The sequence below is a fragment of the Rana temporaria genome, chromosome 1 (genome assembly GCF_905171775.1).
Source record: "Rana temporaria chromosome 1, aRanTem1.1, whole genome shotgun sequence".
NCBI classification, from domain to species: domain Eukaryota; kingdom Metazoa; phylum Chordata; class Amphibia; order Anura; family Ranidae; genus Rana; species Rana temporaria.
Genome location: NC_053489.1, coordinates 542,522,772 through 542,548,700, shown reverse-complemented (window position 1 = coordinate 542,548,700; position 25,929 = coordinate 542,522,772). Strand labels below are relative to the sequence as shown.

Sequence of the window (25,929 nt, the reverse complement as noted above, 5' to 3'; positions counted from 1 at the left end):
TAATAATAATAAAAAAAAAACAACAACTCATCCACTACAGACATTTACAACAATAAATCATACAACAGTACTACTAGATGTAAGTACAGATCTATGTAATCCAGCCCCTAGCACTCTGTATGCCCAGATAATGTGAAGGTAAATATATGATCATTCATATAACCCTGTGTTATTTAGGCTGAGTCTGTACAATCAGAGGCGTGAACTCACCACATATACAGTATACAGGTTACATGAATGGCTATAAATTACTCCACATATCTAGTCTGAACAATTGGATTGGAGGATGTTTGCACAGAATGTTCATGCTTAGAAGTGATCTGTCACACGTGGTCGGGCTGCTGTGTGTGTGTATATATATATATATATATATATATATATATATATATATATATATATATACACATACATGTGTGTGTATAGATACTGGGGTAGATCCACGTACATCGGCGCATTAATCCGCCGGGTGTAGCGTATCTAAGATACACTACGCCGCCATAACTTATCTTTTTTTTCTGAATCCTCAAAGAATTTGCGCCGTAAGTTATGGCGGCGTAGTGTATCTTTGGCGGCGTAATGGCGCGGCATTCAAATCTCTGTGATGGGGGGCGTGTTTTATGTAAATACGTCGTGACCCGACGTAAACTACGTTTTTTTTTTAACTGCGCATGCGCCGTCCGTGGGGGTATCCCAGTGCGCATGCTCGAAATGAAACCGGAACAAGCCAATGTTTAAGACGGTGACGTCATTCTACACAAATCCCTATTCGTGAACGACTAACGCAAACAACGTAAAAAATTCTAAAATGCGAGGCGGGAACGACGGCCATACTTAACATTGAGTACGCCTCATAATAGCAGGTTTAACTATACGCCGGAAAAAGCCGAACGCAAACGACGGAAAAAAATGCGCCGGACGTACATTCGTGGATCGCCGTAACTAGCTAATTTGCATACTCGACGCGGAATTCGGCGGAAACGCCACCTAGCGGCCGCCGAAAAATTGCACCTAAGATCCGACGGCGTATGAAGACGTACGCCTGTCGGATCCATCCGAGATGCCGTCGTATATTGTTTTGTAGATACAAAACAAAGATACGACGCGCAAAATTTGAAATTACGCGGCGTATCAAGAGATACGCCGGCGTAATTCTTTCGTGGATCTGGCCCACTGTATATATATATATATATATATATATATATATATATACACACACACATACACACGTATGTATATATATATATATATATATATATACACACACACACACACACGTGTATATATATATATATATATATATATATATATATATATACACACACATATATATACAGTATCTATATACACATGTATGTGTGTATATATATATTGTTGTTAATATTCATTTTTGACCCACTGGTGTTGAAATTAGGAAGAAATAAGCCTTCTTCCTCTTATCACACCAGCTTCTCTCCCAGATTCTCCACCTCTGAGCTGGTGAATCTGGAAGGGAGATATTTCAGTGGAAGGGCTGTGAGATCTTCAGATCACGGTTTATTAATCTGGTTGTTTGTGACAAAACAGCCATGTGCTGTGATGAGAAGTGGAGAACATGTTCTCTGCTCCTTATATCAGTTTATTAAACCAGCAATGCTCTGAGATAAGCCGTGATCCTCATGATCTCGGCTTATCATGGTTTATTAAACGTACACCTAAGTTAGAAACAAAAGCCCTGTACACATGGGCCAGAATCTCGTCAGGAATAAACTTTGTTTTTCCTGACGAGATTCTTGGCAAGAATCTCTTGCCGCCCGAGTGTACAGACACTCCATTCAAAAGAACCACGGTTCCTTTGACTGGCAAGAACGCAGTGAAGTCATTGCGTACAACGAGCATGCGCTCATCACATTCTATGCCGTCGCCGCCATCTTGCTGCACCCTACCTATGCCTAGGAAGCTACCGCGCATGAGTCAAAGTCATTTTGAGCATGTGCGGGTTTCCACGGCGACAGGTAAGTATACACACTCTCGGGTTTTTCGAGAGGAAAACACTGCCGAGAATCACAACGAGAAAATAGAGATCAGGGGCCATATTCTCAAAAAATTTACGCCGGCGTATCAGCAGACGTAAGTCCGATCCTATGTTTAAGTGTATTCTCAAACTGAGATACACTTAAACATGCCTAAGATACGACGGCCTGCGCCGTTGTATCTTAGGCTGCAATATTTACGCTGACCACTAGGTGGCGGTCAGCGTAGAATATGCAAATGACTAGTCACGCCGATTCTCTAACGTACGCTTGCCCGCCGTAGTGTTTTAACGTAGTTTCCGTAAGCGATACGCGGCGTAAAGATAAACATGCCCCCTAGGTGGCGTACTCAATGTTAAGTATGGCCGTCGATCCCGCGTCGAAATTTGAAAATTTAACGTCGTTTGCGTAAGTCGTCCGTTAAAGGCGCTGGACGCCATTTACGTTACAGTAATTTACCCGACGGAGCATGCGCATTACGATCGGCGCGGGAGCGCGCCTAATTTAAATGATCCACGCCCCCTACCAGGATCATTTGAATTAGGAGTGCTTGCGCAGGTGGACTTTACGCGACGCCGCCGCAAGTTTACAGGTAAGTGGTTTGGGAATCAGGCACTTGCCACTTAAACTTGCGGCGGCGTAACGTAAAGGACATACGTTCCGCCGCCTCAGATCTTTAAGAATATGCCCCCAGGTTCTTTATTTTTTTCGTTGAGATTTTATGCAGTTTTCTTGATGAGAAACCTGAAAGCCTCGTACACACACACAGTATACTCGGCAAGAAAGCTCTGCCAGTAGTTTTCTTGCTGGTTCTTGCCGAGTAAACCGAGCGTGTGTACGAGGCTTAAGTCTGTGTGCCACTGCCCCTGGCTGATTATATTGATGAGGGCTAGGGAAGAGGACTCAAAGGACTTTTCCATAAATGTGAACTTTAACCACTTCCCGACGGCCGTACGAATATGTGCGGCTGCAGGGTGGTTCTAAAGCTCTAATAGGACGCATATATGCGTCCTCCGCTCTTCCAGGCCACTAGAGGGCGCGCGAGCCCGCCGCATTCCTGAGATACCGATGCGCGTGCCTGGCGGCCGCGATGTCCGCCAGGCACTTGCGATCGGCGGCTACAGGGACAAGACGTGGAGCTCTGTGTGTAAACACAGAGCTCCACGTCCTGTCAGGGAGAGAGGAGACCGATCTGTGTCTCTTGTACAGAGGGACACAGCATCGGTCACCTCCCCCAGTCACCCCCCTCCCCCCACAGTTAGAACACACCCAGGGAATACATTTAACCTCTTCCATGCCCCCCTAGTGTTAACCCCTTCACTGCCAGTCACATTTATACAGTAATCGGTGCATTTTTATAGCACTGATCGCAGTATAAATGTGAATGGCGCCAAAAATGTGTCAAAAGTGTCCGATGTGTCCGCCATAACGTCGCAGTCCCAATAAAAAATCGCAGATCGCCGCCATTACTAGTAAAAAAAATGTATAATAAAAATGAATAATAATTCTGTCCCCTATTTTGTAAGCGATATAACTTTTGCGCAAACCAGTCGCTTATTGCGATTATTTTTTTTTTACCAAAAATATGTAGAAGAATTCGTATCGTCCTAAACTGAGAAAAAAAATATTAAAAAAAAAAAAAAAAAATGGGATATTTATTATAGTAACAAGTAAAAAATATTGACTTTTTTTAAAAATTGTCGCTCTTTTTTTGTTTATGGCGCAAAAAATAAAAACCGCAGAGGTGATCAAATACCACCAAAAGAAAGCTCTATTTGTGGGGAAAAAAGAACGCCAATTTTGTTTGGGAGCCACGTCGCACGACCGCGCAATTGTCAGTTAAAGCGACGCAGTGCCAGAAGCTGAAATTTCACCTGGTCAGGAAGGGGTATACGTGCCCAGTAAGGAGTGGTTAAGTGGTTAAAGGACAGTGCTAAATACTCTTTACTATGATATATTTGTAACTATGATTTTCATCATCAAATGAAAGTGCATTAATTGTTTTCTCTGTAGATCCTGGCACATTTCCAGATTCTGTTATGGAAACTTTAATGCTGGTGTTGGCACACTTGTTTGGAAGAGAATACATTCTTTCACAGAAGATGAAATATATGGGTCCTTTCTTCCAATCCAAGGTAGATGTCGATCTTATCTACACATATGAAACAGTTTGTTCATATGAATTCTGTTACCAGTCCTGTGATATCTCACACTGCTCTGAACTTACATTTGGCTCATATTCTTTTAAAGTGATTGTAAATGCAAAAAAATAAAATAAAAAAAAAATAAACATTTCATACTTATCCTGCTTTGTGCAATGGTTTTTGCACAGAGTGGCCCTGAACTTTTCATCACGGTTTCCCCACCAGCGCTCCAAGCTCCTCTTCTTGGTGTGCCCCCATAGCAAGCCGCTTGCTATCAGGGCACACCTGCAGGCAGGGCCGTCTTTAATATGGTTTGGGCCCAGGGCAAACATTTTTTTTGGGCCCCCCTCCAGCTTATTTTGGACCTGGCTGGTTCACATGTATGTTTTGGCGGCCCTCATTTGTGCAGGTACAGCAGCCCATTGATTTGAATGGGCTGCCATGCCTTTGTTTCCTGCAGAAAAAAAGTGCATTCAGCATTTTAAAAATACAGTTGCCTTGAAATCCATTCTGCTTTTGCACCATGCTACTTACCTGCAGTTCTTGCACACACAAACGCACTGTGTTTTTAAAAGCGTGACCTAAACATCTAAAAATGCAGCAAGTTTGACAGTGCGGGAACTGCAGATAAGTCACAGCAGACAGCAGAATGGACAGACAGTGCTGTATTTCAGTGCTTGATGGGCATAGGCGTGCCGTGTGCGCAGCCTATTACATGAGGAATGCGCTTTTCTTTGCAGGAAACGCAGGCATGGCGGCCCATTCAAATGAATGGGCTGATGTGCCTGCGCAAATGTGGGCCGCCAAAACACATACATGTGAACCAGCCAGGCCCAAAATAAGCCCATCAAGCAGTTAAATACAGACAGTAATGCCATGTGCGCTGAGGCCTTACTCAGCCTGGACTGCAGGTCTGGTCTGTGATTTAAAGAGTTCCTCTATTTTACACATGGCATGGCATGGGGTCCCATGGTGCTAAAGCAGAATGGACAGACGGTGCTGTGACCCCATGCCATGTGTAAAATAGAGGAACTTTTTAAAACACTGACCAGACCTGCAGTGAATCATCAAATATTATAAAGACTTTGGGCACACTCTACAGAAAACTTCTATTTACAATATAGATTAGCAAACAGTGACATACCTTGGGGAGCAGGACATGAAGAAGTCAGCCTCGGGAAGAGCTAACTGGGGATGTTATAAAATCACATTCTAATTCACTTTTATATGCAAGCAGCACCCAGTGGCAGGAAGGGAGAAGTGCGCGTCTAAAGGGAAGCCAGGGGTGCTGTACATTTTAAAACACTGGGAAGGGAAGCAGTACTGTCACTGGCTGCGTGCCGCTGATGATTTTCAGCCTGATTTGTGGGCAGCACAGGGGCTTAACGGGAGGCAGGGCCGCCATCAGGAATTATGGGGCCACTTACACAGCTTCAGGCATGGGCCCCCTGGAGCAGAGAACCGGGATGGGGGGTGCTGCCGCCTGAAATTGAGAAGCAGGGGGGGGCTGCCGCAAATTTAGAAGCGGGGGGCCCTTTGCAAAAAAAGAAAGAAATAAAGAAAAATATATATAAAAAAGGGGTGTAGCCATCCGGGGCCCTGGGGACCTCTGGGCCCTTTAATAAAAAAAAAAAAAATATATATATATAAAAAATATATTTTAAAAAGGGGGTTGCCATCTGGGGCCCTGGGGACCTCTGGGCCCTTTAATATTTTTTTTTTTATAAAAATAAATTACAAAAAAAAGGGGGTTGCCATCCGGGACCTCTGGGCCCTTTAATAAAAAATATATATAAAGAAACATTTATAAAAAAAAAGGGGGGGTTGCCATCCAGGGCCCTGGGGACCTCTGGGCCCTTAAATAAAAAATAAATAAAAAAAATATATAAACAAAAATAAAAAAATAAACATTTATAAAAAAAATAAAGGGTGTTTGCCACATGGGGACCTCTGAGCCCTTTAATAAAATATATATATATATATATATATATATATATATATATATATATATATATATATATATATATATAAAAAATATATAAAAAAATGTTTTTTATTAAAAAAAAAGGGGGGTTGCCATCCAGGGCCCTGGGGACCTCTGGGTCCTATAATAATAATAAACATATATAAATATATATATATATATATATATATATATATATATATATATATATAAAAAGATTTATTTTTTATAAAAAAAGGGGGGGTTGTCATCCGGGGCCCTGGGGAACTATGGGCCCCTGGGGACCCCCAGACCTCTAAAAAAAATTGTCCCTTTAATAAAAAATAAAATAAAAATATATTAAAAAATTGTCTCTTTATTAAAAATATATAAAAATATATAAAAAAAAAAAAAAGGGGGGGGGTTGCCATCTGGGGGCCTCCGAACAGGGGGGGGGGGTTGCTTTGGGCCCCCAACAGTGACAGGGCCCAGGGCACCTGCCCCATTTGCCCTGCGGTAAAGACGGCCCTGCCTGCAGGCTCCCTTCACAAGTCTATAGACACACACAGTGTGGCTCAGCCCTGCCCCCCACATCCTCCTCTGACGTTTGATTGCCATTGGCTCCTGCTGCTGCCCAAGTTCCTGTGAGAAGAAGAGAGAGAAGATGGCAGCCTTGCACAGTGCTGCATCGCTAACAGGCTCAGATAAGTGTTTAAAGAGGGGGGGGGAGGTTAGTGGGAGTTTCTCTACCCTAATGCATGGAATGCATTACTTGAAAAAGCGCCAAAACTTTAGAACCACTTTAAAAATACCTGTAATATCAGGAATGGTCCGTTTTACTGCAACTATGCAGAAAAATGGGGAATTTAGCTAAAATGCATTTGAGTCAATGGAAAAGTCAAAATGAATGGTACTTTGGGTGCAATAAACTTTAAACTGGTTCCTACGTACCATGGATGTCCCTGTAAACTATTCTGAACCTGTGTTTGGACCAAAATATAATTCTTAGAGCAACTTTGAAGTGGAGCTCCACCCAAAAGGGGAAGCTCCACTTGTCTGACCCCCCCACTCCTTCCACATTTGGCACCTTTTGGGGGAAGGGAGGAGCGGATACCTGGTTTTGACAGTTTGCCCCCTCCTTCTGGGACACTTCTGGTCCAAGAAGACTGCGGCCCATTCACAAAGTGCAGTGCGCTTCATGTATGTGCAATAGGAAATTAGTTGTGAAGCCGCAAGGCTTCAGTGCCAGTTTCCCTTCGTCAAGATGGCGGCGCTAGCACCCGATAGCCGACTAAAGATTCATCTCGGGTGAGGACACCATTGGATGCCTGGACAAGTACGTGCCATAATATTAAAAGTCAGCAGCTTCGGTATTTATAGCTGCTGACTTTTAATTATTTTGGGGGGAGCCTGGAGCTCCTCTTTAATTACATAAATAATAGATAAAAATAATAAATAAATTCTAATATTAACCATACCTCGAGCACTAGCCCCAATGGCAACCTGAACCCCAAAGATAACCCTAGAAATAACCTCTTATAAACAAAGTTATTTTCTTGTTAAGATAGTGCTGTAGTGTCTGTTCATCAGCATTTTGTACTAGTTCAAACCTCAAATGCAGATCAATGAAAGTTTTTGCTTGCCTACCATCAAACTTCTGTGTGAATTACAAAACACCTTATGTAGCCAAAATCTAGAGAGCAACCTTGTTGCTCTTCCATAGATAAAGTACAGTAGTACAATCAGTGAGTCTTGTCACCCTTGGACATGAGGGCCCAGATCCACAAAGAAGTTACGTTGGCGTATCTATTGATACGCCGCGTAACTTCTAGGATGCTCCGGCGTATCTTTGTTTTGTATCCACAAAACAAGATACGCCTGAAGCTGGGCTAGATCCAACTGATGTACGTCTTAGTACGCCGTCGGATCTAAGGTGCATATTTACGCTGGCCGCTAGGTGGCGCTTCTGTAGATTTCCGCGTGGAGTATGCAAATTAGCTAGATACGCCGATCCTCAAACGTACGTCCGCCCGGCGCATTTTTTTTTACGTCGTTTACGTAAGGCTTTTTTCGGTGTAACGTTACCCCTGGGTCTATGAGGCGTACGCAATGTTAAGTATGGACGTCGGGCCAGCGTCAAATTTTCCGTCGTATACGTCATTTGCGTAAAACGTTCGCGAATAGGGCTTTGCGTAAATTACGTTCACGTTGAAAGAATTGACTATTTGCGACGTGATTTTGAGCATGCGCACTGGGATACCCCCACGGACGGCGCATGCGCCGTTAAAAGAAAAACTTAATTTACGTGGGGTCAAGTAGAATTAACATAAAACACGCCCACATCTTTGTCATTTGAATTCCGCGCCCTTACGCCGGCAGATTTACGCTACGCCGCTGTAACTTTAGAGGCAAGTGCTTTGTGAATACAGCACTTGCCTCTCAAAGTTGCGGCGGCGTAGCGTTACGATACGCTACGCCCATTTAAAGTTACGCCGATCTACGTGGATCTGGCCCAAGGTGTTTTATGGTAAGATCACCACATTAAAATAAAGGGGAAAAAAAATAAAATTTATGTAGCCACCACCTCTAAGGACCGGTAAGCTGCAATATATTACAATTTAGATTTTGGGTTTAGATACACTTTATATGCTTTTGTGCAGTGAATGCTCAACTGAATGTAAAATCTATTCATATTAATGAAAATGTACTGCTTTGTGTTCCCAGTATGCTTAAGGTGCATCCCACCCTATATCCTCCTCTATCCCAGCATTACAATATCTAATACAGTAGCAATACCGGTGGCGTTTTATCCATTTGTGCGGTGCACACGGGCCCCAGGGGATACGGGGCCCACTGTGCCCTCACACATTGCACAACAAATGTGGGGAACAAATGTCTCCACTGCAGCTGCACTTGTCACAGGCAGCTGCAGGAGAAACATTGTTTATGCGGGGGAGGGGACAGGTGCTAAAGGCAGGCAAAGGGAGTAGGGGGCGGGGCTATGAATGGGTGTAAATCACAGCCAATTATAGCCCCATTCCCTCTTTTCTCCTGTAGCTACAATGGAGACACAGAGAGGGAATTGGTTTACCTGTGTTTTTATTTTACCTTGACTCTTCACCATACTCAGGGTACTGCAGCTCCAGCTCTTCCACCCCTTCTCCTATTCCCTAGTCCAGTAGGCAGGACTATATTTAGCTGTAATTTAGCTCCACCTACTGGACCAAGGAATAGGAGAAGGGGAGGAGAGCCAGTGTTGCAGTACCCTGAGTACTGTTAAGAATCCAGGAAGAAGGAGAACACAGGCAGTTCAGAGGAGGGCTGTTTGTACTAACCAGTGTCCATCAGTGCGGTGTCACCAGTGCAGCTTAGTAGTGCCCATCAGTGCTGTGTCACCAGTGCAGCTTATCAGTGCGGTGTCACCAGTACAGCTTATCAGTGCCCATCAGTGCAGTGTCACCAGTGCAGCTTATCAGTGCTCATCAGTGCGGTGTCACCAGTGCAGCTTAGCAGTGCCCATCAGTGCGGTGTCACCAGTGCAGCTTAGCAGTGCCCATCAGTGCGGTGTCACCAGTGCAGCTTAGCAGTGCCCATCAGTGCCAGTGTCACCAGTGCAGCTTAGCAGTGCCCATCAGTGGTGGTGTCACCAGTGCAACTTAGCAGTGTCCATCAGTAACTGCTCGCTTTCAGAGGACTTCAAGGGGGCGTGTCAGACCGCTGATTAGTAGCCAGCATTCTTACAAACAGGAAATCACCAGGCAAAAATGTTTTTTCAGCAAGTTCAGTAGGCTATTGCAGAGGAACTGCAGAGCTCAGAGGAACATGAATGACATAGTTGGTGAAGGTAGGAGATCAGCAACGAGAACATGGAAAAAGTTTTTGGCAGGAGTTCTGCTTTAACTGCTTGCCGACCAGCCGCAGTTATACGGCGGCAGGTCGGCTCTGCTGGGCGAGAGCACGTAGCTATACGTCATCTCCCCCAGCAGCCAATAGGGGCGCGCGCGAGCGCCGCTGGAGCCACGCACGCGTGGCCCCTGCTCGGTTCTGACTCCCGCACGCGTGCCCGGCGGTCGCAATCACCGCCGGGCACCCGCGATCGCTCGTTACAGAGCGATAACCGGGAGCTGTGTGTGTAAACACACAGCTCCCGATCCTGTCAGGGGAGAAATGCCTGAACAATGTATGAACAGCGATCAGTCATTTCCCCTAGTGAGTCCACCCCCCCCCCTACACACCCAGGGAACATACTTAACCCCTTCCCCGCCCCCTAGTGTTAACCCCTTCCCTGCCATTTTTTATAGTAATCAATGCATTTTTACAGCACTGATCGCTATAAAAATGCCAATGGTCCCAAAAATGTGTCAAAAGTGTCCGAAGTGTCCGCCATAATGTCGCAGTACCGAAAAAAAATCGTTGATCGCCGCCATTACTAGTAAAAAAAAAATATATTAATAAAAATGCCATAAAACTACCCCCTATTTTGTAAAATATGTAGACGAATACGTATCGGCCTAAACTGAGGAAAAAAAATGTTTTTTTATATATTGTTGGGGGATATCTATTATGGTAAAAAGTAAAAAATATTATTTTTTTTCAAAATTGTCGCTCTATTTTTGATTATAGCGCACAAACTAAAAACCGCAGAGGTGATTAAATACCACCAAAAGAAAGCTCTATTTGTGGGAAAAAAAGGACGCCAATTTTGTTTGGGAGCCACGTCGCATGACCGCGCAATTGTCAGTTAAAGCGACGCAGTGCCGAATCGCAAAAAGTGCTCTGGTCTTTGACCAGAAATATGGTCCGGGGCTTAAGTGGTTAAGGCATGCCCAACTTTGCCGCAGCGTGCGCAGCTGCATTTTATCATTCACTGCCATGGGGGATTTAGAATCATGCTTACAGTCCCACTGCTTTCAAAAAACACCACTGGGTAATATATTAGTCCTTTAAGTGTTTTTACCCCTCTGTAGAGTGGTAATTCTGCTTTAGCATAGGACTCAAAGAAAATAAAACGTTATTGATTCCTAATCATACTGAGAATTCTCTTTAAAAGTCAGGTTTAACAAAAGTCGCTTCAACATGGATTTTGTTTGTGCAGGTCTTTCTTGAGAAACTACCAGATGAGTTTGCTGCTGTTGTGGAAGAACACAACAGGAAAGTTGCATTATTATTTAGTCAGTGTATTCTGACAGCTTCTAAACTGGCAAATACAGAGAAGGAATATCAGCTTCCTCTCTCAAAAATCAGTAAGTGATCATTTATAATAATTGATCATTTTGGAATGCATGTATTGTTTTGTATTGTAGTGTTTAGGAATTCCCATCGCATGAGACACATGGTAGGTAAGCAGATGTAGTCTTTAAATGCTGTTGAATCCATTGGCACCTTGGAACCCTCTCCACGATAGCACACCACAGAAGACACCAAAGAAGAATCTCTTTATATCTAGCCTGTAAGATTTAATTTGGTCAACGTTTCTTTGGTAAACTTTGAATGCTTTGGTAAACTTTGCATACTGTTATAGTCTTCGTGTTTGAGCTTTGCTGATACTTTGTCATATACTAGTATAATACCATCTTGAATTTGAGAGGGCCCACATAAGTAATGCATAACATGAGACAACCAGAAGAAAATAAACCATACAGTTATGTGAACAAGTAAGTACACCATCTTCAGGTGAGGATAGCACCTAAGTTGTTAGGACAACTCACATAACCCCTCCCACACCCATTAATCTTCCATTTTTCGCTAGCATTCTAGGATGCCCATACATAAGTCTTTTTATTTTTTTTCATTCAGCCAGAAGGTTCAACAAAAGAAAATGACTTAATTACCCTATTCACACACTCGATGTAGGAAACCCCCCAGGGTTGATGTATTTTGATAGCAGGTAGACTTCTCCACCATCAGAATACACTGATCAGCACCACCGGCTATAACTGGCGGCGCTGATCTAGAGACATTTTTCCAACAGGCTGGTTCGATCGATAAATCAACTTGTGTTACAACCAACCTGCCTATAAATGGATTTAAAATAAAATGATGATTCGATGAGCTGTCAAAAGTGCTTAAATAACTAAAGGTGTAATATAATATAGTTGGCGCGCCGCACCTACAACCAGCAATCTCCCCTAACTCCTGGTAAACCCTCCCCCCCTCTTTTGACTACAGGAGGATCCCCATCCTCGCTCTGGTCCCCCCAAACCCCCCATCCCCCCCATTCACTCAAACCCCCCTCCCCCCATTCTGCCCAATAGGTAAGCACTACCTCATAGCATTGATCCAGGGTTCGCCCGGTCGCCCCTGTGGGATCAGGAAGGAATTTTTTCCCCCGACCGCGGCACATTGGCATAGCACGGCCAGGGTTTTTTTTGCCTTCCTCTGGATCAACCAGGGAGAGAGGATTTAGTTGAATCTTCTTTCCTCATCACCCCCCCCCCCAAACACCTGTCCCCCCCCCCCCATTTGGCGACTATGCTTAATCTAAGTTATTCTGCAGAAACCATTTGGGGTTTAAAGCCATTCGCCGCAATATTGCCAACCCTCACCAAAAAAGCTCTAAGAACTGAGCAACTGTTAAGAATCGATCGACGATCGACTGTCAAAAATCTCAGCCACTTACCCCAGCTTAAGCACATATCATGCGCTTTGATCAACACAAGATCGGCAGTAAAACATCGACTAGAAATCCATGATTTCATCCTACAATACGATTTAGACTGCCTTTTCATCACAGAAAGCTGGCTCACAGCCGACTGTAACACCATTCTGGGAGAACTGGTGCCATAAAACTATCGGATAATAACGGAAAACAGAATAGGGCAAAGAGGAGGAGGCCTGGCGGTGATCCACAAGATTCACCTTGCATTCACTAAACCAGTCCTTCAAAATCCTCTTCCATTCATGGAAACCCTGAGGCCTCGTACACACGACAGAGTTTCTCGGCAGAATTCGGCGAGAAACTCGGTCAGAGCCGGATTCTGCCGAGAAACTCTGTAGTGTGTACACTTTCGGCCCGATGGAGCCGCCGAGGAACTCGTCGAGAAAATAGAGAACATGTTCTCTATTTTCTCGTTGTTCTATGGGAGCTCTCGGCCCGCCGAGCTCCTCGGCGGCTTCAGGGCTGAACTGGCCGAGGAACTCGATGTGTTTGGCACGTCGAGTTCCTCGGCCGTGTGTACGAGGCCTCACTCTTCAACTACAAACAAACCCCCAGGAGACTGTCCACATTCTTCTCTGCTATAGGCCACCCGGTCCAAAATCGCAGCTTCTACCATCATTGATGGAGTTTTTCTCCACATATACCCTCAACAGCAAATACCTTTTGCTGCTCGGGGACTTCAATCTCTGGGCCAACTCCGCACAGGATTCCGTTGCGGACGCCTGTATTGACCACCTGGAAGGGTTAGGGCTACAGCAACTTATATGTGAGCCCACACATGCTTCAGGTCACACGCTCGACCTAATTTTCAGACAAAATCTGAAAATAAGCATTTTGGGAAATGAACCATTGCCATGGACAGATCACCATGCAATTAAATTCATAATTTCCAAAATTCCCCCACTGATAAAAGCACCCAAGCCGGTGACAACACACTGGTCTAGATCTCAGAAGAAGCTCCACTCGGAACTCTTCAAATCTACCTTGGAAATTAAAATCAAAACAATTCATCCACATCAAACAGCCTCAAATACACTGGATGCCATAAATGCAGCCCTACTACAGTCAGCCGACTTAGTAGCACCAAGACGCAAAGCCCGCACCCAGAAAAAAAAGTCTGGCTGGTTCAACAACCAGCTGTCACTACTGAAGCAAGAGCGCAGAAGGGCTGAAGCCGCCTGGCAAAGAAGCGCCTCTGAGGAAAACCTCATCATCTACAAGGCAATAACAAGAAAATATCACAAAGAAATCTTCAAAGCCAAGAAACAACATTTTTCTATGGCGATCAACAGCGCCCTAAACCGCCCATGTGAACTCTTCAAGATGGTCACCCAGACCATGAATCCAGGATGTCTAGAAGCCCCCAATTCAGACACCCAAGAGTTTTGCAATGAATTATCGGATTTCTTCATCAACAAAATTGAGAGAATCCGGCAAAGCATTCTGCAAAACAATTCTCCCCTCAGCCCACCACATAACACCCAGAGAAACTTTCTACAATCAACAAAGTTCACTCTGAAACCCATCTCCGTCGATGCCACAAAAAACATCATCGGTACTTTGCGAAACAGCACAGCGCCCAATGATATTATCCCCACTAAACTGCTGAAGGAATGTGTTGACATCCTGGCACCTCCCATCACGCAGCTTATAAACCAGTCATTTAAGGAAGGCATAGTGCCCTCCCTGCTGAAAGAGGGCACTATCCAGCCCATCTTGAAAAAACCCACCCTCGACCCCAAGGACCCAACTCACCGCCGTCCCATAACAGGCCTAAACGTCCTCTCTAAGGTAATGGAGAAAGCAGTGGTGCAACATCTGCAACAGCATCTGGATACCCATAATCTACTTGATCCATTACAATCAGGCTTCCGTCCCGGACACGGGACAGAAACAGCATTACTCAAAATATGGGACGACGCTCTTGAGGCCGCAGACGAAGGAGAATCCTGTCTCCTGGTTCTGCTGGACCTAAGCGCAGCCTTTGACACGGTAGACCACAAACTGTTACTGATGCGACTGGCTGAGGTAGCCAGAGTCGCAGAAGGTGACTTACCATGGTTTTCCTCCTTCCTTGAAAACCGATCACAAACAGTTAAACTGGGATCTTTCGTATCTGAGAGGCGCATGGTGTCATGTGGAGTCCCCCAAGGATCCCCCCTGTCACCGGTACTTTTCAACATCTATCTTCGCCCTCTCTTTGATATTATCAGTAGCCAAAAACTACTCTATCACTCCTATGCAGACGACACGCAACTGTATTTTCGTATCTGCAACAAAAAGGATCATCATCCCAGTTTAGAGAAATGTCTCTCTTTGATAGAAAACTGGATGACTAAGAGCTATCTTAAACTCAACAGCTCCAAAACAGAACTTCTCCTGTTTCATGCCAGCCGAAAGAGTCAACTGGCAACAACCTGGACACCCCCGCCCATTCTGGGCCAAACCATCACCCCTAGCTCCAAAGTCAAAAGTCTCGGGGTCACTTTCGACACCTACATGACAATGGATGCACAAATAGGGTCAGTAGTCAGCGGATCCCACCATCTGCTGCGCCTACTATGCAGACTTATTCCATTTATTCCTAAGGAAGACGTAGCAGTCGTGGTGGGAACAATTGTGAACTCCAGATTGGATTATGCAAATGCCCTTTACCTCGGACTGCCAAAATACCAAATCACTCGCCTGCAAGTCGTTCAGAATACGGCCGCCAGACTTGTGACTGGGAAAAAAACATGGGAATCAATCTCACCTTCGTTGAGAACCCTTCACTGGTTGCCAGTAAAGGACAGAATCGCTTTTAAAGCACTCTGCCTAATGCATAAGTGCATCCATGGGAAGGCTCCGCAATATCTTTGCGACAAGATAGAACCCCACAGTTCCAATCGCCTTCTGCGATCCACTAACCAAAACCTGGTCAAGGTACCCAAAGCCAGATACAAGTCCAAAGGAGAAAGAAGGTTTGCATTCCAAGGTCCAAGACTATGGAATGCTTTACCAACCAGCACTCGGTTGGAGGAAAACCACCTGACCTTCAGAAGACAGATTAAAACTCTGCTCTTTTGATGTCAAGAGACAGGAACAACAAGCGCCCAGAGGCGATTCAGTTCGCATGTGCCGCGCTATATAAGTTTTTCATTCATTCATTCATATTACTTTAAGCTTAGATGCCTAGACCGAGTTTAACTATGTCAGTATGCATCTGACAATAACTATTTTGTTTAACAGAGGGTCAGAGAACTAGGAACACATACATTTGCACATTCTTAGTTTTATGTTGCATGGTAATTAATATTCTTACATCAAGGGGCGTTTTGTAATTATACTTAAAGTGTATTGCAGTCATGAAGGGTTAAAGTAGTTAAATACATACTTGTATTTATTTACATACTGCATTATTGTAACATTTGGCTCATTTTTTAGATCTTTCAGGCAAGGAGTGCATGAATTCAGGACTGGTGGATCATCTGATGTCACGCTCTGAAGGAAGAAGTGGAATATCACCATTTGCCTGTCTTTCGGGAAACACTGATCATGACTTGATGACCATGAAAAATGTAAACAGTGTAAGTAGAAAAACTTGGGGATACATTGTTCATTCACAGTATACTTTTTGGTTTTATGTAAGTTCCCTTTCACACAGGCTTTCTGATCAGGTCCGCCTGTCCGTTTTTCAGGTGGACCTGATAGTGGTAGTACCTAAAGGATACTGCCTTTATTAGACAAACAGATTCCATGTTTGTTCTTTCTGCGGGACCTTGCATCAAAATCCACTGATGCATGGTGGTTAAGGAATTTGATTTACAGAGCTTACGTTCAAAAACAAATACCTCCTCCTCCACAGTTACATGCCAAATTCACCAAATTTGTTGGCATATCCTGGGCTTTTGCAGGGCCGTCTTTAAGCAGGGCAAAAGGGGCAGCTGCCCTAGGCCTTGTCATTGTTGTGGGGCCCTAAGCAGCTACTTTATACTTGGCAACTATCCCAGTTTAAATTCCCTTATCCCTTGATCTTTTTGTCCCGTGCTGTGTCCCGATATCTTGGTGCGAAGTGCTGCTACTAATACTGCCCAGCTCTGCCCTATTGTTGTGTACAGATGACTCACCTGCAGACCTTGTGTTTACATGTAAATAACCTGCATTGATATGTAAATAGGGTCTTCATTCATATGTAAATAGCTGTGGACCGGCAACATTTATATGTAAATGGTGGCAGCATTCATATGTATATCACCCCCCCTGGAGGTCATATGCACCATCACCTATACTAAATGCTGCCCACTGGGAAGTTAAAGGTGCATGCTTTAATGTCCTGCCTGCAACTGTGATCATTTAGCCTAACATCAGCCTGTTCTGCAAAGGTAAGCAAATTGGTGGGGGGGTGTTGGCTGGTGCAGATGATGCAAAGAATAATCAGACATATATGGATGGCTGTAGTTTACTTGGATTCATTTGTATTGAAGAGACATACAGCAGAGAGCATGGTGCTCATGTTAGCACACGAGATATAGAAGAACAACAACCATAGATAACAGGAAAAATGCAGTAACAGATAGTTAACACAAAGAACATTATGATAGAGTATCTGTGTATAGTGACATCTAGTGGTCATACTCCAAATACACAGGAAAATAAACCAAGCAATGTATAACATAGCATGAAACAATGTTCAGTCTCCAACACCCCTTCTCATTGTGAAGTGCTTAATTAGACAAACCGATTCTTCTTGTTAGATCCATATGTCTCTTTGCAGGCAAAGGCTTAGTAAGGATGTCTGCTTTCCTCAGTGGGACAGTATTGTAGATCCATCTGTCCTTGCTCTTGTAAGTCTCTTAAGAAGTGATATCTCACGTCTATGTGTTTGGTTCTCGGGTTTATCCGCTCTGTCTGTGCGAGTGCTATACATCCTTGATTGTCCTCATAGATTGGCGTGGACTCTTTCTGGTTCTGGTCTAGATCTTCCAGCAATTGTCTCAACCAGATTACCTCTTGCCCTGCTTGTGATGCGGCCACGTATTCTGCTTCGGTGGAGGACAGTGTCACTGTGGACTGTTTTCTGGTGGTCCAGCTGATCAGGCCGTCTTTAAATAGAAACAGGTGTCCACTGGTGGATTTCCGATCACTGGGGTCACCTGACCAGTCTGCATCCACATATCCAGTCAGACCACTCTTCCCTGTTGATGAAAATTTCAGTTTAAAGTCTATTGTTCCCTTCAAATAGCGTATGATCCTTTTTGCTGCGTTCCAGTCCATCTGGGTTGGCTGGGATACTTTTCTGCATAAGAATCCCACTGCTGTAGCTATGTCAGGCCTTGCCACTGTAGCAATGTATAGTAACTTCCCCATTGCCCTTCTGAATTGTGAGTCATTTTGCAAGGGGTTAATTGAGTTGTTTAATTCTTTAAGATAATTTGTCTCCATAGGCGAGTTGACTGGTTTGGCATCATTGAGCCCAAAAGTTTCAATTACTTCCTGTATTTTGTGACTCTGGTTAATAAGAAAACTACCATCTTCTTCTCTTTCTATCTGCATGCCTAGGAAGTGTTTGACATCACCTAGATCTTTTGTTTCAAAGTCCATGTTTAAGACCTCCAGCAGTCTGGAACAATCCCCTTCTTGCTCATAACATACTAACAGATCATCTACATAAATGAGTACAAAGATCCACCTACCATTTAGTTTCTTGGTGTATAGGCAGGGATCGGCCTTGCTCCTCTGAAAGGATTCTCTCAAAAGCGCCTCATTAATCTTCATGTTCCATGCTCTGGCTGCTTGCTTGAGCCCGTAGATCCCCTTCTTAAGTTTACACACCTGTTCTGGCTTTTGTGGGTCTACAAAGCCCTCTGGTTGCTCCATGTAGATGTCTTCTGTTAAGTCACTGTGTAGGAAAGCGGTTTTTACATCAAAGTGCTTTACTAGCATTTGTTTTGTAGTTGCAACTGTGAGTAGAGCTCTGATTGTGGTATGTTTGACGACTGGGGCAAATGTCTCATCGTAGTCTTCTCCATATTTTTGGGAGTATCCTTTGGCTACGAGTCTCGCTTTATATCTCTCAACTGTGCCATCAGTGTTGTACTTGACCTTGAAAGTCCATTTACACCCAATTGCCCTCTTTTTGGCCGGCAGTTGCGTTAGTACCCAAGCCTGCGTGTCCTGTAGTGAGATGATTTCTTCCTCAGCTGCCTTTATCCATCTCTTGGCTTCCCTCTCTGGGAGTTGTGTTATGTCTTTCCAACAAGTGGGTTCTCTTACGCAGGATGTTTCTACTTTGTACGAGAGTCTGTTGGGGGGTTTACCTCTGTTTTCCCTCATTGAGCGTCTTGGTTCAGCGTCATTAGCTGGTTCAGTTTGTTCCAGTCTTTTCTGTGACACAGTATCACTTTCGGGGGTTCGTTCCATAGGAAAGAAAACCTGCTCAGCGTTATTTGGTTCTTCTGCTCTTGGCATGGCTGGCTCCGTTACTTCATTTCTCGGGTCCTCGATAAATGTTACGCTGCTGCTGATTGTCACTTTATCGGTCTTCGGGTCTATGATTCTGTATCCTTTGGTGTTGTCGGCATAACCAACAAAGACACCTTCAATTGCTCGATTCTGGAGCTTGCTGCGCTTTTCTCCCGGAATGTAAGCAAAAGCTTTGCTTCCAAATACCTTGAGGTGTCCTATGCTTGGTTTTAGACTGTGCCATAGCTCGTATGGAGTTTTGGTTGTTGCCTTGGAGTGTAATCTGTTTTGTAAGTAGGTGGCCGTTTGTGCTGCTTCTCCCCAATATTTTTCAGGGAGTCCAGAATCAGTCAACATGCATCTGATCATTTCAGTCAGGGATCTGTTTTTCCTCTCTGCTACCCCGTTCTGCTCTGGAGTATATGGGACAGTCTTTTGATGTTCTATTCCTAGTTCCCTGAGTGTATTCTCAACTTGAAACCCGGTGTACTCCCCACCGTTATCACTTCTGAGTACTAATGGTTTTCTGTGAAATTTATTGCTTACTTTGGTAACATAGTCCTTCAGCTTGTCGAATACTTCTGACTTATTCTTCATTAGGTATGTCACTGTAAACCTTGAGTAGTCGTCTATAAAAGTTAATATGTATTTATTTCCTCCTGGGGTGGTTGTTCTCATAGGCCCGCATACATCTGTGTGTATTAGGTCGATCGGTCTTGTTGCTCTGCTTTCACTTGCCTTTGGTGGGGTTACTCTGGTGGCTTTGGCCTTGATGCAGCATTCACACCTTAGCGTGTTTGGGCAGCCTGTTAACTTGAAGCCTTTCGTTAAATCCCGTCTGGCCAGCTCCTGTATGCTGTCAGGGTGCCTGTGGCCCAGACGTCTGTGCCATAAATGAATACAGTTCTTGTGTTTATGTGTGCAGAGCTTTGTTTCTTGCTCAACAACATCAAGTTCATAAAGGTGCTTGCCCGCTTTAGCTGTTGCTATCACTCTTTCCCCATCTTGGATAGTGCATTGGTCACCTTTAAACGTTGTGGTTAGTCCTTTGCTTGCCAGTCGCCTGACTGATATAAGGCCGCCATTGAGTCCGGGAACATACAATACATCCGTCATTGGTATTTTTAACACTTGTCCATCCTCATTTTTACAAGTGACTATTCCATGTCCTGTTCCTTCAGCAGTTGTGCAACTCCCGTCTGCAAGATATATGGCTTCTTTCTTGTCTGGATTGAGCTCTACAAAGAATTCTCTGTCGTTAGTCATGTGACTTGTTGCTCCAGAATCTATATACCATTTATGGTTGGTGACGGCATCTGTCACTTTAAAAGTTCCGTGCCACGCTGCTTGGTCGTTGTTTTTCATCATGGTTATGAGTGCCTGATTGGGATCTTTTTCCCTCTGCTCATTCCTCCACAATGGACAGTCGCGCTTGAAATGCCCAGCCCTGTTACACCGGAAACATAGTTTGGCCTTCCAGTTTGGCATCTTAGTGTCTGTTGCTTTAAGTGCTGCTCCTGTATCGCTCTCTTGCCTGTGAGAAGTTTGCTCCTTTCTGCGCTTGTATTCATCTGAAAGTCAAGATTTCACTAACTGTAATGTGAGTTCTGCTTCAGATCTTGTCTCTAATGCATTAATCAGAGGGTTGTATGACTCTGGTAGGCTGCATAAAAGTATTGCTGTCACATGGTTATCTTTGATCTCCTCTCCGAGGTCCCTGAGTTGTGCAACAATCTCCAGCACGCTTCTTATATGTTCTTGCATATCCCCTTCTGGAGTCAGTTTTGACTGGTACAGCTTCCTTAGTAAATATAACTTGTTGTTTAAGCTAGAGCTCTCATGTAATCTACGGAGTGCATTCCACATACCTTTGGCAGTATCTTCCCCTTTTATGTGGATAAGCTGTTCATCTTCTACCAGTAGGGCTATTGTGGCTCTTGCCTGTCTGTTTTTCTTATCCCACTCCTGGTTGTCTACATCCGGCCTGTCTGTGGTGAGGACATCCCATGTGTCATCTCAGCAACATCTCCATCTTGAACTTCCACATCTGGTAGTTGTCACTATTCAGCTTAGTGATCCCCAGTTTAAGATCCCCGCTGCTAGCCATGATTAATGTACCTTGCTCGTATTCCAAGCGCCTGGATACCTCAGAGCAGATTTCCTCCGCAGCTTGATCAAAGATGGTGTGCAGGTGAAGACTAGGCCTCTGTTCCGGCTGTCTGATGATTCACGTTGTCTGGGCCCATAACCTTTGTTGGCTGGTGCAGATGATGCAAAGAATAATCAGACATATATGGATGGCTGTAGTTTACTTGGATTCATTTGTATTGAAGAGACATACAGCAGAGAGCATGGTGCTCATGTTAGCACACGAGATATAGAAGAACAACAACCATAGATAACAGGAAAATTGCAGTAACAGATAGTTAACACAAAGAACATTATGATAGAGTATCTGTGTATAGTGACATCTAGTGGTCATACTCCAAATACACAGGGAAATAAACCAAGCAATGTATAACATAGCATGAAACAATGTTCAGTCTCCAACGGGGGGGGGGGGGGGGGTAGTGTGGGGTGTGCAGAGGTAGGCAGTAAAGGAATTACAGTTTGGGTGCACAGGTGAGCAAAGAGGGGATGTATAGAAGTAAGGAAGGTGGGAGCAATGATGAGCAGAGGAGGCAGGTAATTAAAGGGGTGGAAGGTTGGAGTGGAGAAGATAGGGGAGGTTTGGGGTGCAGAGGTTAGCACGTGTTTTAGGATGCAAAGGTGTACTGACATGGTGGATAAAGATGTAGGTCGCATGTAGGGCAGCCCAATTATTTCAATTGGCTGCTCTATGCGCTAGAAATGCGAAAGAAAGTCCAACGCTTTTTCAAAATCAAATTGTTGCACAGCAGATGTCATTAACAATTATTGGAACTGCTGTGTATCTGCTAAAGGGCAGCATGTTTCTGTGGGGTCAGGAAAGCGATTTTGCATGCGTTCTTTAGCAAGAGGCTCCCAATCATTGTCTCTGGCCCAGATACAGTAGGTAAGCTGCACACTTCCTTCTGGACACCAGAAACCTCTGCAGCTTTTCCTAAACAGCTTATGCAAATTTTTTATCTAGCACAAGCCACACCACACCACAGAAAAACAGGTCTGCTTCAGTTGAACTTTAGAGTAATTATCCCAGACGAGCCCCCAGCTGTTTTGCTTGCATTTATTTAGCAAGGCTAGTTTACGGTATAAAGCAAGGAAGCTCAGACCTGTTCAGTGTACAAATGTGCTTTAACTGAAAAAAAAAATGCTGTACATACAAAACGATTACAATATAAGAAAATTGGTACAAGATGGATATATCATGCAAGATGCCTAGCAAATAAGCAGAAACTATGGTCTATAACAGTAGAAATATGCTTAAAAGTTACTAAATTTTGGTTACTGTGTGTTCGTGATCTCTGTTGACAACTAGGACTCATGCCGTGTACACACGACCGTTTTTCGTGTTGTAAAAAATTACGTTTTTTTTTTTAATGTCATTAAAAACGATCGTGTGTGGGCTCCAGAGCATTTTTCACGATGTAAAAAATGGCAATTAACCACTTAAGGACCGCCCACTGTATACATACGTCCACAGAATGGCACGGCTGGGCAGATGGACGTACCGGCACGTCCTGTACATCTACCCAGCCGTGGGTCGTGGGCGCGCGCCCGCGACCTGGTCCGAAGCTCCAGGACCGTGGGACCCGCGGACCCGATCGCGGCTGGGGTCCCGCGATCGGTCCCCGGAACTGAAGAACGGGGAGAGCCGCGTGTAAACACGGCTTCCCCGTGCTTCACTGTGGCGGCTGCATCGATCGTGTCATCCCCTTTATAGGGAGACACAATCAATTATGTCACTCCTACAGCCACACCCCCCTACAGTTGTAAACACACACTAGATGAAACATAACCCCTTCAGCGCCCCCTGTGGTTAACTCCAAAACTGCAACTGTCATTTCCACAATAAAGAATGCATTTTAAATGTATTTTTTGCTGTGAAAATGACAATGGTCCCAAAAATGTGTCAAAATTGTGCGAAGTGTCCGCCATAATGTCGCAGTCACGAAAAAAAATCGCTGATCGCCGCCATTAGTAGTAAAAAAAAGAAATAATTAATAAAAATGCAATAAAACTATCCCGTATTTTGTAAACGCTATAAATTTTGCGCAAGCCAACCGATACACGCTTATTGAGATTTTTTTTACCAAAAAATAGGTAGAAGAATACATATCGGCCTAAACTGAGAATTTTTTTTTTTTTTACATATTTTTGAGGGATATTTATTATAGCAAAAAGTAAAAAATATAGAATTTTTTTCAAAATTGTTGCTCTATTTTTGTTTATAGCACAAAAAATAAAAACCGCAGAGGTGATCAAATACCACCAAAAGAAAGCTCTATTTGTGGGAAAAAAAGGACGCTAATTTTGTTTGGGAGCCACGTTGCATGACCGCGCAATTGTCAGTTAAAACAACGCAGTCCCGAATCGCAAAAAGGGGCCTGGTCCTTTACCTGCATTTTGGTCCGGGGCTTAAGTGGTTAAAAATGTCAAACATGCTCTAATTTTTCACGTTGTTTTGTACGTCGTAAAAAATGGTCGTGTGTGGGCTTTAACGACGTGCAAAACACGCGCATGCTCAGAAGCAAATTAGCGTTCGTAATGGAGTAAGCACATTCATCACGCTGTAACAGACTGAAAAGCACGAATCGTCTTTTACTAACACGAAATCAGCAAAAGCAGCACAAAGAGTGGCGCCTTCCGCATGTAACTTCCCCTTTATAGTGCCGTCATACGTCACTTCGCTTTGCTAGAGCATTTTTTTTTCACGATCGTGTGTAGGCAAGGCCGTTTTAATGATCGAGTTGAAAAAAACGTTGTTTTTTCTAGACCCTTCTAGTGAAGAAGAAAACACACACATTAGGCAGCGAACACCCGGGGCCCCCGAAAGAGAACCCCCCCGCACATGACAAGCGGGCAGCACCCCCAGGAGAGCGGACCCACTGTGCAGCCCCCTGCCAGAGGATGGAGCCCCCCCGGTGGACCCCGGTACATGCAGCCAGCCTAGTTTCCCAGAGCCTAGGGAGGAGGGGAGGAAGGGAGAGAGGAAAGGAAGGGTGAAACCCCCTATCGACCATCCCGGAAGTGCCCAGCCGTGCCACCCTGCCAGAGCAGGGGGACTACTACTTACCAATCTTGCGTGGACTAGCTGACGGCATTCCAGACAGATCCAACGTCTGCACGGTTACGGCATGGCTGTCGGCCCGGCACACTGTGACACCGACATATAGCACGGTCATATGTGTGCCCCCGAGCATTTAGCTCACCGGCCACCCCTGGAGCAACGGGGCATGTCATGGACGACCCAGCGCATAGCTAAAGGTCGGCACACACACGATGGACGAGACTTAGTCCCCCCAAAGGATCTGATGTCCAGCCTGTCACCCAGTCGGCAGTTGATAGAAGATCTCAGGATCAAAACAATTTTTAGAAAAAAGCAGAAAAAATTCCCCAGGCCCATGGGCCCACATGGAGCCATGTCCTTCTCCTATGCTAGGCAGAAAAAAACTGAGCTGCTGCACGCAGTGAGAGGGGTTGTACCTAGAGGGACCGCCCCATGGGCGGTACTGTACAGTTTTTGATGTGTGTTTAACACTTAACATGCTGTTTCTGCCTAGTCAATCTCCTAATAGAAGGCTAATACCCTACTGTCAAGATTGCTGCTGTGTCCGTGCATGAACGGAAGAGAAAGAAGAGAGGAGCCTCTAAGTGTAGCAATATGGTTACATTTAATGAAGGTACAATTAGCAACTTATTGCTTCCCCTAAGAGGTGCCTGTCTTCTCTTTTATACCTGTAAAAAAAATGCTTTGATATACAAGTGCTTTGTACAAGCATGTTTCTGGAATGAATTTTGCTTGCAAACCAAGGTTTTACTGTACCAGCTATGGTGTTAATGCATGATGACGAGTCTTATCCAGCTTATGCCTGGCAAACCTTTATTTATGTCAGGTTGTTTACCATAACATCTGAACAACAGAAAAACATCTCTGTAGTTTTCAATTAGAGAGGCACTCTCAAATTCTACCTCAAGATGGCACTCTGGTTCAATACATGCCATAAGTAATATATTACCTGTTTACTGTCGCTATAGAGACAATAAACTGCTGAAACTGTGAACTGAATACAATAGTATTTTACATTCCCATTGTATCCTTGTATACAAGTGCATTTGTTTGAGAAGTATTTACTCAAACCAAACCTGATTTATGGTACTGTGAAAACTAGTCTGATGGAGAAAATAATACATTTTATATATATATATATATATATATATATATATATATATATATACCGTATTTATCTGCCTATAGCGTGCACCGGCGTATAGCGCGCACCCCTAATCTAGACGTGAAATTCCTGGAAAAAAATGTTTTATTACTTACAGTTTTGGTGTCTTGCCCGGCGTCCATCGGCGGCCTTGTCCGGTCCGGCGTCCGTCTGCGGCCTTCGTGGTGTCCTCCCCGCTTCTCTGGACTCCCACGCTGTCTCTGAGCCTATCCCCGCTTCCCGCGCTGTGTTTGAACGCCACCCCCACCGCCGACATATACCGAGCGCAGTACAAGCGGGCACGCTCGGCCACGCTCGGCTTCTCTCGGCCAGTGGCATTTTTATAGTAATCAATGTATTTTTATAGCACTGATCGCTATAA

The 25,929-nt window shown here is 44.4% G+C and overlaps 1 protein-coding gene across 2 annotated transcripts in view; it reads left to right on the top strand.

The window, feature by feature from the left end:
* The window catches only part of LOC120920724 (probable ATP-dependent RNA helicase DDX60), a 294,719-nt gene that overhangs the window by 210,204 nt on the left and 58,586 nt on the right, over window positions 1-25,929 (top strand). For both annotated transcript variants that reach the window (XM_040332971.1, XM_040332963.1), the window contains 3 exons: window positions 4,023-4,144; window positions 11,191-11,338; window positions 16,177-16,319. In XM_040332971.1, coding sequence (XP_040188905.1) covers window positions 4,023-4,144; window positions 11,191-11,338; window positions 16,177-16,319 — 413 coding nt within the window. The remainder of the gene's footprint in view (window positions 1-4,022; window positions 4,145-11,190; window positions 11,339-16,176; window positions 16,320-25,929) is intronic.